Source organism: Pogona vitticeps, chromosome 12 (genome assembly GCF_051106095.1).
Source record: "Pogona vitticeps strain Pit_001003342236 chromosome 12, PviZW2.1, whole genome shotgun sequence".
In the NCBI taxonomy this organism is placed as follows: Eukaryota; Metazoa; Chordata; class Lepidosauria; order Squamata; family Agamidae; genus Pogona; species Pogona vitticeps.
In genome coordinates this window covers 20104832-20120316 of record NC_135794.1, presented here as the reverse complement: position 1 = coordinate 20120316, position 15485 = coordinate 20104832, and the positions used below count along the sequence as shown (strand labels likewise).

Below are 15485 nucleotides of genomic sequence, written 5' to 3'. Positions count from 1 at the left end.
TCAATGAACAGAGAAGACATCCTCAAAGACACTTCAGGATATTTTTTAGCATTCTTATAGGTCAGTGGCTCCCAATCTTGGATAACCCAGGTGTTCTTGGACTGTAGCTCCCAGAAACCTTGGCCATCACAGCTGGTGGTGAGAGCTTTGGGTAACTGCAGTCCAAGAACACTTGGGCTACCCAAGGTTGGGAACCACCATTATAGGTTCTTCAGCAGGCAAATTAACATAGGGGTAGTTTCTTTTAGTAAGGAGAGAAAGAGAACAATGGATAACGAGCCTGTTACAGTTTACATAAACTTGTAACACCGTGAAATATTTTATAACAATGAAAATTTTAAAAAAACATCAAAATATTAGGTACTCCTTGACCCTTATGTATGGACCTTTCCATATGAAATAAATTTGAATGTTTTTGTTGTATGTCCAAAAGAACATCCATAGCTTTACATATTGACGAAAGGCCATCCAAGTAAAACAAACAACCAAGTGTATTTGACCCACTTAGTCTTTTTAAGTGTCCTAATAAAATCTTAATAATCCTGACTTCTCATATTCATTCCAGGGGGAAATAGGGAGGGACCTACTTGTCAAGATTACTAGTGTTTCCATGAGGTTATTGATAAGTTTTTTTTTTAAAAAAAAATTAAAATTTGTTTTGAAAACTGAAATGTTTCTGCAGGTGAGGTTGCTTTTATTATCAGTTATGAATGCTTGACTTCATCTCAAGTACCATTCTAGCTGATTTATATCACTTCACTTAACAACTGACACGTCTTCCCCAGGTGAATTTACTACAATTATGGTAAAGTCCATTTTAACTTAAAATCCAGTTTGTGCTGTTAATTTCAAATGGTACCCCTCACTTTCTAGATCACATCAAGAAGGCTGACAAGTGAGGTGTTTCCACCTTAGAGCTTCTACTATAATTTGGGGGAAATGGCCATACTTAAAAGAGCATAGAAACCTGGATAACTTGCTGGTAAATGCCCTATAATGATAACCACATGCAGTCAGATGGACTCCAACCTATTGTGACCCTTTCCACGGTTTTCGAGATGTAAGGTGTCAGAAGCTGTTGGCCCTCCTACATTCAGGGGACTGTACATTTTTGGCCGAGCTCTCAACCTCCGCCTCATCAGCCCGCTACCAAACACACTGAGCTGTCCAGCCAATTAAACAAGCCATAGATGTACCCATAGGTTCTTTTACAGCACAATTTAGTCAGGGTGGGGGATGGAGTATCCAGGAAGGTGGGATCATGTCCAAAGCCCTGCTTGGCCCAACGCAGACAAGCTTGGAGGTGTGTAGGTGGGCTGTGCTTTTGCTATTTATTCCTTCTTTTCTCAGTGCTCCAATTAGATCTAGACTTAGGTATCCCTCTTCCACTTTTTTAGGCATGTTAGACAAATGGGAGAGCTTTAAATGTGTCTGATAATATCGGGGTCGACTCTGTGTTCAGGGATCCACTCCCTTTTTACCCAAACTGCTATCAATTCTGTCTGCCTGTTCTGCTTGCTTTAGTGTTGTTGGGTTTGTTTGTTTTTTTCCTTTCCCCTGTACCTTTAATGATTGCCTCTCCCACCATGTTATTTCTTCTTCTTGTAGGTTTAACTTGGCTTGGAAACCCCATTGTTATGGCCAAAGACCATGCACGCTAAAAATAGCAAGCAACATAATGAAACTTCGATTAGCCCATATTAGGAAGTCTCTGTTGAAATATTAGCAAGTGCATTTTTTGATTACAGCTTTCCCTAGATGTACTGTGAACGGAGAAAGTTATAGCTGTGGAACTGTCAGCCCTCTTTTCCATTCACCTGACGTCCCCTTGCTCCATGCAAATTCGTTCTGAAACTAAGGCAAAAAGCAGGTTTATTTTTAATACCATCCCTTTCATCTAAATTTCATTTCATGTTTTATTAGACACATCTGAATATTAAGCACAGAATCGTAGAATAGTCAAGTTGGAAGGGGGTTGTAGCACCATCCAGTCCAACCCCCTGCTCGATGCAGGGATACAAATCAAAGGATATCTGCCGGGTGGTTGTCTAAGTTCCCCTTGAATGTCTCCAGTGCTGGAGCACTCACCACCTCTTGAGGAAATTGGTTCCATCTTCATACTGCTCTAACAGTTAGGACGTTTTTCCTGAATCTCAGTATCGTTCATCTTTGAATATCGGGGATGAGCAACATTTATATTTTGGGGGCCACTCAGAAAGAAGTGTCCCATTTCAATGGCTGACAGTGTATCTTGGCAATTTTACAATCGCTGTGATGGCAGTTTGAAGGCCTAGGGTAAAGTGGTCCTTAAAATTGTCTGCTGAAATACTCCTTAGCATGAAGCTTCTTGGGTTATCTTCAGGCCCCAAGACTCTCGGCCTAATTTAATTCAAAGAGTTGGTACGATGATAAAACAGCAGGGGCGACCTAGAGGTCACTGGAAAAAAGGCTGTGAAACACTTAATAATATAGGTTGGCAGGAATTATCAAGAATTATTGTAGTACATGGATGGAATTAGAGTTGCATGTTTTGGAACCAAAAAAAAGCATTTTAGAAGGATTATTTTGCATTGCGCCTACTCTGTCTAGCACCCTAGTCAGTTACTGATCTTATAGGACAGCTTCTTCAAGAAGGTGATGGGAAATAATGGATTAAGCTTGTCCTGCATGGATGCCTGGTTAGCTTCTTGGTTGTAACTATGTCTTTCTTCCCAGACATCTTTCAGTGAGTAGTAGAGAATACGGAGAGGTTAATAAAACAGTTGAGGGTTCCTAGTTACTTATCCACGAGATACAGAAAGTTTTCTCTTTTTTTGGACCAAACTCCCAAAGTAACTTTGTCAGCATGACTTGCGACCATGCTGTCTGGGGTTATTCCAGGAACTGCAGTCTGATATGGTAATTTTTTCCACCTCTGCTTCTCCTTACCTTGAACATACCCATTAGTGAGATTTCTGGAGCAATTTGACAACATACGTTGATTTATTCCCAGCCGAGACACCTTCTGTCTCTCTCTATCTCTCTCTCTACTTCATGGCAGAAGAATGCTGAACTTGCAGGTCCAATGGGAACTTAATACTATGGCTTCGCTGTGTAAACTGGCAGCTGCTTACTTAGCAAATCTGCTGCCTGGGTAGTCCAAGGTATTTGCTTATATTACTGGGGCTTACACTGGAGACGACTTGGTTATAATGAGGTTGGGGCAACCCAGTGGAATCTGCCAGTTCGAGGAGCTTCTGTTGGCTTCTTATCTTGATTGCTTGTTGGCTGGCAGAGTTGTTGGCAGTACATGTAAGACAGAAAAGTGGGAGACAGTGGCCGTGCTGCTTTTGCAAATCTCTTAATGCCCCTACTCCTTTGTTCGCACGTGCCATACATATCACGGCGGAGGATTGCCTGTGTACAAAGGCGGAAAGTATGATTCTGCTCTGTAGTTGAACTCCCTGTTTAGACAGAGGAAAGGTCATAGCCAAAGTGAGCCCTACTTTTCGGCAGTTTATGGTTGTTGTCTCAGGTATGAGATATACTGGAGAACAGTCGCTGGGTTGTTCCTTACCAGCTGTCCTCCGCTATTTGAAGGCAAAGCTGTGTGTGCCTCGTGAGCAATCCTATACCCCTTCAATAGCTCTGCTGCTCTTTCGTATCTCACTGAAGTAAGATTAGCTGCCGTTCCAGCCAGCTCCTGTATCAAGAAAGGGGCAAGAGACGTTTATATCTCCTTCATCTAAGGCAGCAAAATTTATTCAGGTGGCCCTGCTTATAGCTCTGTGTGGATGCATGCTTTGCATGCATGAATTCCAAGGCTGAGCCCCAGTGTTTTATCACCCTCCACCCATTTATTGCAACATCAGAATTTTGAAGAGCCCTCATTTTGCATTCCTTGCTATATATGTTTCCCTCAGTGTGGGTTCTTCTGTTGGCCTTCCTGCTTGCTTTTATTGCCTTCCTGCTTAATGCTTAACATCTGAGCTGCACAGTTTTCTTTAATGTCACTTGTTTATTTTAGTTCTGAGTTTCAATTCATCAATTTTGGAGAATATCTGAGGCCTGCCAACGCCCATCAGAAGTAAAGACGGAATTGAGAGCTTGCTTGTCGCAGTTCGACAGCAATTCTCGTTTTCTGTTTTAATCCCCAGGGATAAGAAAAGCTGGCATCCCCCATATTTCCAGGCTCATGCCCTGTATTTCCACCTATCTATACCAGATGCACCACCGTGTGTGAATTTCTGGCTTCACCTCTGGTGTCGGTATACCATCCATTTCCTTCATATATAAAGAAAATTAATAAATAGAACTGATTTTTCAGGTCTCCTTTGGTCCTGAAGTAAATTAAGTGAGAGCAAAAGCTGCGAGAGGATGATTTGCCTGGAAGCACTCAGAGTTGTTACCAGATTGACAGTTGATGAGAGTGTGGCCACACTACACAGTTAGGGTGGTCTGATACCACTTTAATGTTCGTGATTGTGTCCTCAGGAGCTGAATCTCTGTTCCTTAGCATAGCACGTCACACAAGACTTAGGGGCCATTGACTCCGTAGCAATTTGATGAGTTATCTCCTCTGGAAGTTTCTTTTATTCAAATGGGCCTACTCCAGTTGCAACGTGCAGTGCTGAAATAAATTGCAATTCGAGGTGACCCATGTGAGTCAATGGATTATATGGAGGAGTTGACTTCCCAAATCCCCACTGATCCAATGGGACTTCTCTAGTGTGATTTACCACCCTGAGTGACTCGATTTCAGTCATGGGGTTTGAAGTTTAGTGAGTTAGACATCTCTGCTGAAGAGCCTTCTAAGTACCTTAACAAGCTACAAATCATCCCTGGAGTCCTTAAAATGGAGCCATGACAGTTAAAGTCAAGCCTGTAACTGTATAATGAAGATGTTCTTGCTTAAAACTTGTAGGCCATGATGCTGTTCTTGATAAAGTACGTACCTTGAGAGCTTCAGCCAAAATTGTTTTCTTTTTTAATTTCAAAGTGCGACCAAATGTTTTACCTCCCTTACGCTTTGCATAATCAGTTTTATTATGTTTCATTAGATACTGATCATTTGTTATTTTAAAGTGTGTATTTTATGGACCCAAGCATGGGATACAGATTAATCAAACGCAGAAAAAACAAAAACAAACCTGTTACAGCACCTTTGATGTGAGCAATTGTGTGTGTGCGTTTGTGTGCTTCAACTGGTTAGTATTAAAATCGCTTACAGTAGCATTGTTTTTGTTGTTACTGAAATATACTAGGACAGCTACTTTCCGCAAAACCAATTAAATAACATTAAACGTAGCTGGAAGAGGGTTTGAATCAAAACCCAAACAAACTTTGTGTGCCTGTCTAAACTGTGGCTAGTCCCTGTTAGTGCACACACACAAAAATTTAAGACTCTTCAACTCTTCTCTCCTCAGTGCCTCATGCTTTTGATGATTTTTGTATAAATATTTGCCATTTTATATTATATATCTCTTTCTCTTCAGTCTGAGGAAGTGGATTCATCCATGAAAGCTCACATTAAAATAAAATTAACAATTACTCTTTAAAGGTGCCACCACAGGTTTTTTTTTGGGGGGGAGGGGTTGCTATATTTTTATTATTTTTAATGTTTTTGTTTTGTTTTTGCTTATTATCACATTCCCCAGGAACGGACTCTCTGCAGGTTGCCTAAGACTGTTTAAGACACTGATGAAGTCATTGCTGTCAATTCTGAGTTATTTGTGAAATTGGGTTTTTTTTTGGGGGGGGGGGGGCGAATAAGCTTTCGGGGAAAAAATTAGCCCTCAGCACCCGAAGCAGGGCAATTCTTGCCAGTCTCCTCCTTGACCGCCAATTAGCTTCTTTTCCCAACATGAGCAAGGAAGGAAAAGTAAACCCCTGAGTGGCTTTCCCACCCCCTCCTGGTTTTTATTTTTTGTTTCTTTTATTTTATCACTTTTGACGTCTTGCAAGACCCCAGGCCTTCCTCCTCCTCCTCAGAACGCTTGTGTCCTCCTCCAACCTGTGAGGCATGAGGGGCCATCTTTTCTAATAACAGGAAAGAAAAAACTAAGGCTTTCAAGCCACAGAGAAAAGGCTGGCAGAGGAGGAAGGGGAAGACAGCCTGAAGGAAAAAAATTTTTTTTAAAAAGTTCCACTGAACTCTCCTCACACTTGCATCATCTGGTGAGGAGCAAGTGGGCATCGGATACGAAGGTGTTCTCCATGCCAGCCGCCATGGCGGCCAACTCCCAGCTTGCAGCTGTTGCAAGCAATTTTAAGTTTTTGCCTCAGGGGGCTGCCAACCGGTCAGCCTTCTCCTGACTTGTAATGAAAAGCTTCTGACAGCTCTTGTGTTTTCTTCCACCTGCCAAAGAAGAAATATTGGGTCATTAACAGGGGCCGGGCCAGACCAGCTAGCAGTTGGTGGGGATGGTGGAGGGGTCTCTCTCAAGCCCTGCCTGCCCCATGCCACAAATAACACAAACGAAGACGAGTGGAGTTTAGCTTTGTGTGAATGTTTGGGGAGGCAACCGTCTTTCTCAAACCCTTAAAGAAGCGTGCAATCCACCTCAGGTCTCACTTGAAGCAGAGTTGTCCGTCTTAAAGAGCACACCAGTATTTTCAATATTTTGTTGTCGATGATGAAACCAACAGACTTGGCTACCCTTCAGGAAAAAAACCCCACATTATAAATGGGACTCTTTGGTCCTCATGGTTGCTAGGGCAGAAGGAAGCCATTTTGTAGGTTGCTAAGGGAGATGAGAGGCAGCGTTGCATGATTTTTTTTGTGTTGAATTTGACTGGAAATCCTCATCCTGGAGCCTCAGAAATTGTTGTTTTTCCTCAGAAATATTAGGAACAGAGAGAAGCTGTTTATCATCTTCCTCAGATTGGACAATGGGAACAGAATCTGTCTTCCAGCTCATTCACACAGGCTTGCTTAAGGCAGGCACCTGAGCTAAAATTGCAGCTTCCCTTATATTCTGTGGTAAACTTTCTTAGGATGCCATTTTATAATGTCTCAAGTTTGCCCTCTTCCTCTCATTAAGTATTCCCACAGCCCATATTCCGTGTTTGAATTATATGGGGAAATGTACATCAGGAGATCATGCTGACCCCCATTTAATACCATCCACATCTTTTCATTCTAAAAAGTTATATGTGACGGGGTGTCATTATTTGGCTAAAATTAGAAGGAGATGGGTTTGGGGATGTAACTTCACAAAGATCCCCTCATCTAGGGTTGCCAGATGTCAGGCAAAAGGAGGACATGTCCTCCTTTTTAGCCTAATGTCCTCCGTCAGGCAGGCAAAGATAAAAACCTTTAAAATGTCAGGCTTTTGTATATTTTATGTTATAATTTTGGATGTGAGGGGGAGAGGTGGAAGGACCCCCTTCCCCTGGCTTTCCCCGCCCCCACCTGCCCGCCCACCCCCAGTATTTTGAAAAAAAGCCTCCATTGAATTTATTTTTAATTTTTAACATGACTGTTTCTTGGTCGATTCACTAAGAGACATTTATTGGCAGCTATTGTAATCAAATTGTATTGATTGTGGGTTTAATCTGGAATGATTCAAATGAAACATTCAATATGTCCTCCTTTGTCCTCCTTTTTGTCTTTCTATGTCCTCCTTTTAGTACCCATGTATCTGGCAACCCTACCCCCATCTATCTTTCCCTGTTGTAATTTAGGCACAGTTTTGCTAAGCATCTCGGCATTGCCACATATTAAAATGCAAGAGCGTAAAGGGTGTGATCTTTTGTACAGAAAATGTTAATGTTATTTCAGTGGATGATTTTGCAGGTGTAGCAGTGCGGATTGTAGGGCAAATGTGTGTGCAGTTCCCACGTAGCTAATACTACGCTCTTTTGAGCAATTGGTTGCAGGGCCTGCAACAAACTGTTCAGTATTTAGCATGGCCTGACAATCTGGTTCTATTTATTTAATATTTGTCATATTTCTGTGTTTTCAACCTGGATCTTCCACATCCATGTCTAATGGCCTACCCATTATATTACTCCTGTTGTGAAATAGACAAGATTTATAACTGACACCTGAAATACAGAAAAACCACGTCTTAAAAATATAGAGATCGACCTAGTTTCTGCAGAGTGTAACCAATCCAATGTCATTCAACTTCTTGCTAAATCCATGAGCTTTTTGTGCAAATTCCTAGGACTTTTACCAGTCCTTTGTATAGCAAAAAGGTATGGAATTTTTTTGTTGTTGTTTTTTAGGACTAGAGAATTTGGACGGAGGGAGAAATAAAATCCAGCAACGTGCACTGAGGCCCTGGTGGGTCCTCTGTGTTTGTGTAGGCCTGCCTTTGGCGCTGGCATTTCTCTTTCATGTCTTTAGACCCTCCCCAGTCTCTTGGCTTGTGTACTGGAAGGTCTGTCCTTTCAATGTTCAGGCAGGTAGCTTTCAGGTGTAAGCAATTCCAAACCCTTTAAATATATGTTTGGGGGATGTTTTTTAATTCCAGAGATCAGACTGTCAAAGCACCTTGCTGCAGATTTACAGCTATAGAGAGAAGCCAAAACAGAAATAGAAGGGCCTTTGTAAAGATTAGCTTTTTTTAAAAAAAAATTGCTAGATTTCCTTATGATCATGCACTAAAAAGAGCAACTTATGAGAGAGAGGCTCTTAGAGGCTGTGAGCAAGGTTTGTTTTTTTTTTTATTTATTGTTTGTAAACTGTCTTGGGCTTTTCTGGCTGAGGAGTAAAATTTGTTAAATAAATAAATAAATAAATAAATAAATAAATAAATAAATAAATAAATAAATAAATAAGCAAGCAAGCAGTAGAATGGGATTGCCGTCACTCCCTCAAGGCAGATTTCCACCATTTGTTGAAGTCTGAAAAGTCACGTAAAATTAATACTTGCAGGTCAGTTCCCTTATTATTATGTTCAGTGAGTAAAGAATGAGGCAGTGTGTGATGAAAAGAGACAGTTCATACCTGATTACCCACGTAAGCTATTGTAATGTATACTTTAAAAATTATTTTGTTTTTAGAACAAATTGAGGGAAATAAATGAAATAATTTGAGAATGTTTTGTGCATGTGCATGAGGTATTTATTGATTGGCAAGTGAGGTGGTTGTATAACAAAGGGAAATAGCCATTTTAGTTTGTTATAGCAGATAAACAAAAAGAGTGTTATGTCGCTTTAAAGATTTAAAAAATGTAGCATGATTCAGGAAAGCTTTCATCAGATGTAATTCATGGCCCAAATCCTGTGGTGCTGTTATGCAAAAGGCAAAACTGTAAGCTATGTCCGTAGGCATTATTTGTTGCATTCTGAGTCGCATGTAGCAGACAATGCCTACAGAGATTTGTTTTTGTTGTTGTTTAGTTGTTAAGTCGTGTCTGACTCTTTGTGACCCCAATGGACCAGAGCACACCAGGCCCTCCTGTCTTCCACAACCTCCCAGAGTTGGGTCAAATTCATGTTGGTCGCTTCAATGACCCTGTCCATCCATCTTAATCCTCTGACGTCCCCTTCTCTTGCCTTCACTCTTTCCCAGCATTAGGGTCTTTTCCAGGGATTCTTCTCTTCTCATGAGATAGCCAAAGTACTGGAGCCTCAGCTTCAGGGTCTGACCTTCCAGGGTTGATTTCCTTCCGAAGGGATAGGTTTCTTCTCCTTGCAGTCCAGGGGACTCTCAAGAGTCTCCTCCAGCACCACAATTCAAAAGCATCCATTCTTCGGCGGTCAGCCTTCTTTATGGTCCAGCTCTCACTTCCGTACATTGCTACTGTAAAAAACATAGCTTTGACTATGCAGACTTTTGTCAGCAAGGTGATGTCTCTGCTTTTTAAGATGCTGTCTAGGTTTGTCATCGCTTTCCTCCCCAGAAGCAGGTGTCTTTTAATTTCGTGGCTGCTATCACCATCTGCAGTGTCCGGACTCATTTTCCCTTTTCCAAACAAAGCAGAATTTCTCTTTCAAATACCCGTCCTGTATACATAGAAGAGTGGCAAGGTGCAATAGGAGTGGATGCTAGCGCATTGGTTCTTTTTGGGTAGTGGCTACACAATCCCTCTTTCTGTGTAAAGACTACACAGCATATGACAAAGTGCACTGCAGATTTTCTTGTCTTTGCTGACACCGGTTAACACTGCAAATTCTCTGGAAAAACGTACAGTTTGATTGTTACTTTGCGTCTAGCCAATATTTATGGACTTAACTTCATGGAAAATTGCTCATGCTTAGCTTAAATCTCTGAGAATGGCGTGAGCTATATGCCTGTCTTATTAATAATCTATATCCTGTTTCTGAACACACACAGAGACCACGCAGATGATGGGACTTTGCCCAGGCAAGCCTAGTGCTATTTTTTTAGCTGCCAATGTGTAAATTGCTATTTTTCATTTCTACCTTAAAATTAAGACTATATGGGTTTTCCCCCTCCCCTCCGTATCTGTGTGGCTTATCTATATCTCAACAGGGTATTTCCAAAATTTGTGGGTTCCTCCCCTCCTTTTCTCTCTTTCTCTCGCTCTTTACGTTTTTTTTTTTACTGGAGGAAGGGGGCGCTTCAATTTCTTGTCTGTTTTAATTCAGAAAGTGGGTGGATGAGGTGAAGAAAGCTTTATAGAGTGATGAAAGTTGGTGCCTCAGGCAGGAAAACAATATAGCAGAACCACTGCCAGACAACCTGGCTGAGGATGGGCTGGATGTGTACCCTGCTGCATGCTCTGACGAGATGGAATGAATGAACAAGCAAGAGGGCTGGCGTCCATTTCAGGTTTACTCTGAAGGATGACAGGGGGGAAAAGGTACATTGACAAAGGTAAAGGCAATTTACAAAGGTAAAAACAGGGGCTTCCATCAAGATTGAAAACATTTATCAACTTTGATTGCCCTCTATCTGTGTATCTGTTGGTTGCCCATATTGGAGGCTTTCTCGGTGGGAGCTCCCAGGTTATGGAATGCTCTCTCTTGGGAGATTAGGCTTGCTCCTTCCCTTTTTTAACTCCCACCAGCAACTTGAAGGCCCACCTTTCAGGCAGGCTTTTCACAATCAAGACTCTGTCCCTGAATGCCATTTTTTAAAAAGAAGATAGTTTTTAACATTTTCCCCGTTTTTAATTACCGTATTTTTCGCACCATAAGATGCACTTTCCCCCCACAAAACCGGGGGGTGGAAAGTCTGAGTGTCTTATGGAGCGAAGAAAACAGATTATATTTTCCTGTTTTCTTCTCCTAAAAAATTAGTGCGTCTTATGGAGCGAAAAATACAGTATTCAATTGAATTTCAGTCAGTTTTATAGTTCAATTTATTCAGGTCTGTTTTACTGTCTTTTAAATTTCTGTTCTCCTTAATATTGTGAGCTGCCTTGGATCCCCTTATTGGGAGGAAGGTGACCTATAAATAAGACAAATACAGTATGCAATTTTTGCATCAATCAGATCAGCAAGCAAACAGTCTGAAGGGTGAGCCGCTGGCCTCCTCAGGCCCTTCTCCAAAATTGCACTTTTCAAAGCAGCAGCCCTATTAGTCTGTTTTGGTGTGTTTCACAAAAACAAAACAAATGTGAATATATTGAGTCGTCTGTTATAAAAAAAATTCAGAAGGTGCCTAGGTTTGTCCTGAGGGATAGTGGAATTCGGTGTTACTTGGACAACTTACCAGTGCAAAATATGTATATACTATGTGTTTGATTCACTCATGCAAGAATGATCTCTAGAGGCATAGCCACGTATGCATATTGATCATGTATTGAAGAATTCCTTTATTTGCAGTCTTTACACAAATCCAGATTTAGCCCTGAACTTGTTTCTAATCATGGGATTCAGTATCCTATCAATTCAATACGTTATTAATAAATTTACAATGTACTAGAACAAAGATTCCCAAATGCATTTTCAAAGATGGTTTGTCCTATCTCTGAATATGTAATAGCCTTTAAAGTGGTTTGCTTATGTTATATGTATGCCCGTAATTATTTTGCAATGCTAGATCTCCTTTTGGACTGTACCACTTGAGAATGCAGATGAAGATTCACATGATGACTGAGTAACATGTTTTGTTGCTCTTTCCCCTATTCAGTGGTGTCGAACTGTGGCCCTCCAGATGTTCTTGGCCTTCAACTCCCAGAAATCCTGGCCAGCAGAGGTGGTGGTGAAGGCTTCTGGGAGTTGAAGTCCAAGAACATCTGGAGGGCCACAGTTCGACACCACTGCATAGAAGTTTCATTCCTGAAACTGTAATGGGAAGACTGAAAATAACTGGTTTTCATTGAATATTTTATTTATTTTATTTTATTTTATTGCTTTTATAACCTGCTCATCTAGTCAACTGACTACTCTGGGCGGCTTCCAACATATATAATAAAACAAAATAAAATGTAACAACATGATAGACATCGATCATCAAATTATTCAAGATGAAAAGAGATAAGAAAAAAAAATCATAACTGAAGAAAAGGCCTGCCTAAACAGCCAGGTTTTCAGTTGGCTTTTAAAGATGCCCAGCGAAGGGGTTGCATGAATCTCAGGAGGAAGATTATTCCAGAGGCGAGGAGCTACCACCGAGAAGGCCCAGTTTCTTGTCTTTTCCTTCCGGACCTCCCTCGGCGTCAGGCTCCTCAGCCTAACCTCCTGACTAGATCGGGTGATGCGGGTAGATTTTGGTGGGAGTAGGCATTCCGCCAAGTATCAAGGCCCTAAACCGTTTGTACGTAAGCATTAAAACTTTGAAGTCAACGCGGAACCGAATGGGCAGCCAATGCAAAGCGGCCAGAGTGGGAGTGATATGATGGTATTTTCTCACTCCACTAAGGAGTCTGGCCACCACATTCTGCATCAACCTCAAAGGTAGCCCCACGTAGAGCACATTACAGTGGTCACTCAACATAATAGCTATGGAAGCTGGGAGAGAGATTCCAATCAATGTCCACTTTGAAAAATGACAAATACTCAAGATGCATACATGGAAGGAGTGCCAAAAACTGTGTCAATGAGCACCTGGCTCCAGAATGAACTATTTCTGATTATTTTATCCTTTAAAAAAACATGAGAAGGGGTACCATGAGTCAGATTTACTTGATGATGTGCAGTTATTATTACCTGTATTATTGTCCATGTGACTACCATTTGACAAAAGTGGTCTGGCTTGCCACTGGGGAAACCCACCTCCTTTTAGCAAAGCAACAGAGGAGAATGGGTAGTGTTTCTAGAGTGAGCTTTTCAACCTGTTCTTCCCTTCTAGAAAAGAAGAGACAAAAAAAGACAAAGCTTACAAATGACTGGCGGGAACGGAGGAATGCTATTCGGCTCACCAATGAATACACTGTGGAAACACTGGTGGTGGCAGATTCTGATATGGTCCAGTACCATGGGGCTGATGCTGCTCAAAGATTCATTCTCACCGTGATGAACATGGTAGGTCCTCACCTTGTTCTTGCTTTATCTGAATCCCAAACTGTCCTGCTGTTTATGTTTGGACTTTGGGTTTGAGGTTGGTTTTTTTGTCTTCAATTGCGCGAAAGTCTACCTTCTGGGGTTGCACCTTGACTCAAGATATGCTATGGAACTAGCTCAGTGCTATGATCCTTCTGTCTTGAGTTTGGTCCTTTCGGGAGGAATAGAGTTTATATATTTTATGTATTTGTTTGATTTATGTATGACTCCTTTAGTGGAAGCGCCACTCTGGGCGGTCTGCAAATTAAAAAAAAAACTCAGAACCCCACATGACTCCAGATAACAATAAAATCAATATGGCGATTGACCAATCTAGATCTAAAATTTATACGAAATGAAAAAGAAAAAAAATTAAAAATTAATAGTAACTACATCCAGGGGATAAGCTTTGTGTCATTTGGTGTTCACTAATTTCCTGAATATCAGGAGGGAAGGAGCCCAGCGTATCTCAGTTGGGAAGCTTATTTCAGAGACCAGGGGGCCACCACTGAAAAGCCTTGATTCCTTGCCATTGCCTTTTTGGCCTCCTTCGATGTAGCTACGTTTAGCAACATGGACTGAGACGAGCAGGTGAAACAGATAGCTGATTTTTGAGAAAGAAGTCCCAGCAAGTAGTGAGGTCCTAAACCTTTCAGGTCTTTATAAGTCCTAAGCAGTTCTGATTGCGGGCGGGAGTTATTGGAACTTAAATGTTTTTTTTAATTATTCATCTATTTTACTTAACAAACCCCCTCTTGTCCTAACAGGGTACATTTATGAATGTGTTCTCCTCTATTGTTCTAACCCAGTGATTCTCAAACTGCAGTCCCTAACCAATGGCCACTCAGATCAGATCATTTCTGTACTCTTTATACAATACAGTTCTTGACGGAACGGGTTAAATCTTGTTTTCTCCCGGCTTCTTTTCAAATACAGTAACATTGAATTATAGGAAGTGGACTCATGCCTTCTTTTGTCCCTCCAAGCGGAATCAAAGGTGTGTTTTTTAAGGAAAGCAAAAGAAGGTGAAACGGATGATATCTGTATATTGCAAGTGAAGTTTTTCATGAGACGTGCTTAGTTTTGTGTTGAAAATGAGTTTTCCCACAAGTCTTGCTTCATTCTGGTTTCTCTTTGTATTCTGTAAATGTCATCTTAGGGGCAGAACTGGAATGGCAGACAGAACATCCCCACTGGTGAGTGGTGGGGATGTTTCGTTCCAGCTCCTTTTCATTGATTTTGGACCCCATATGTAGGGCTTTTCTTAGAAAGAATGATTTGCTCACCTCTCAAGAACCATCTGTTCCTGCTTCCTAACCCTACTGCTCCGGTAGTTAGCATGTTCCATTGCCTGTTTAGTCTGCCTCTTAAAACTAGATTATGTTTGTGCTCTCTAGTGTTGAAATAGCCTATAGATGCCAATAGTTAAAGACAGCCCCATGAATCCTGTCCAGCTTTTGTGTCATACTCTAGCCAGACCGGGAGGGGTGGGGAGAACTCGGGACAGGGTTATGGGACCGGTCTTGTTTCTGCAGGGCTACCACTGTGTTTGGCAGAGGCAAGCTCAACAGACTGCATTCTGGGACTTGATTAGGAAGGATAAAATCTTTCTCTAAAGTAAGATCACAGAGGGTGCCAACTGCAGGGGAGAAGTTTAGCTCCAGCTCCATTGCGTCCCCATTTATACTGTTTTTTGCTTTTTCATTTAAGTGCCAGATATATAACTGAATTGCAGCCATTCACTCCTGCGAAAAGAATGAAAACATTGTAGTGGAGCCAGGGTCTCCTTTACACCTTTGACAGCTCATTGTTCTGCTCATATAGGAATCTCAGGTGCCAGGGATGGGGACGGGCTTGAATGCCATATAGCTCGATCAAATTGCACCTCCATAGGGGCTTTTTCTTTTGCTGGCACCTGCCATCCTGATGTTAGCCTCCTTGCTAGTGTTGAATTACAAAGCACAAGATAAGCTTTGAATGATGAATGGGCCCTTGGGGGGGGGGGAGTGATGGAATTCCAGCCTTCACAAAGCAGGAATGTTTTCCACCTCTTCTGATGAGTGGTGATGACCGGACAGATCAGAATTCAGCGGCTTCGTTTT

General features: G+C 41.5%; 1 protein-coding gene across 6 annotated transcripts in view; it reads left to right on the top strand.

Moving 5' to 3' along the window:
• ADAMTS17 (ADAM metallopeptidase with thrombospondin type 1 motif 17) overlaps positions 1–15485 on the top strand; it is a 164841-nt gene that overhangs the window by 17158 nt on the left and 132198 nt on the right. For all 6 annotated transcript variants that reach the window (XM_078381127.1, XM_078381125.1, XM_020781746.3 and 3 more), the window contains exon 4: positions 13193–13365. In XM_078381127.1, the coding sequence (XP_078237253.1) occupies positions 13193–13365 (173 nt within the window). The remainder of the gene's footprint in view (positions 1–13192; positions 13366–15485) is intronic.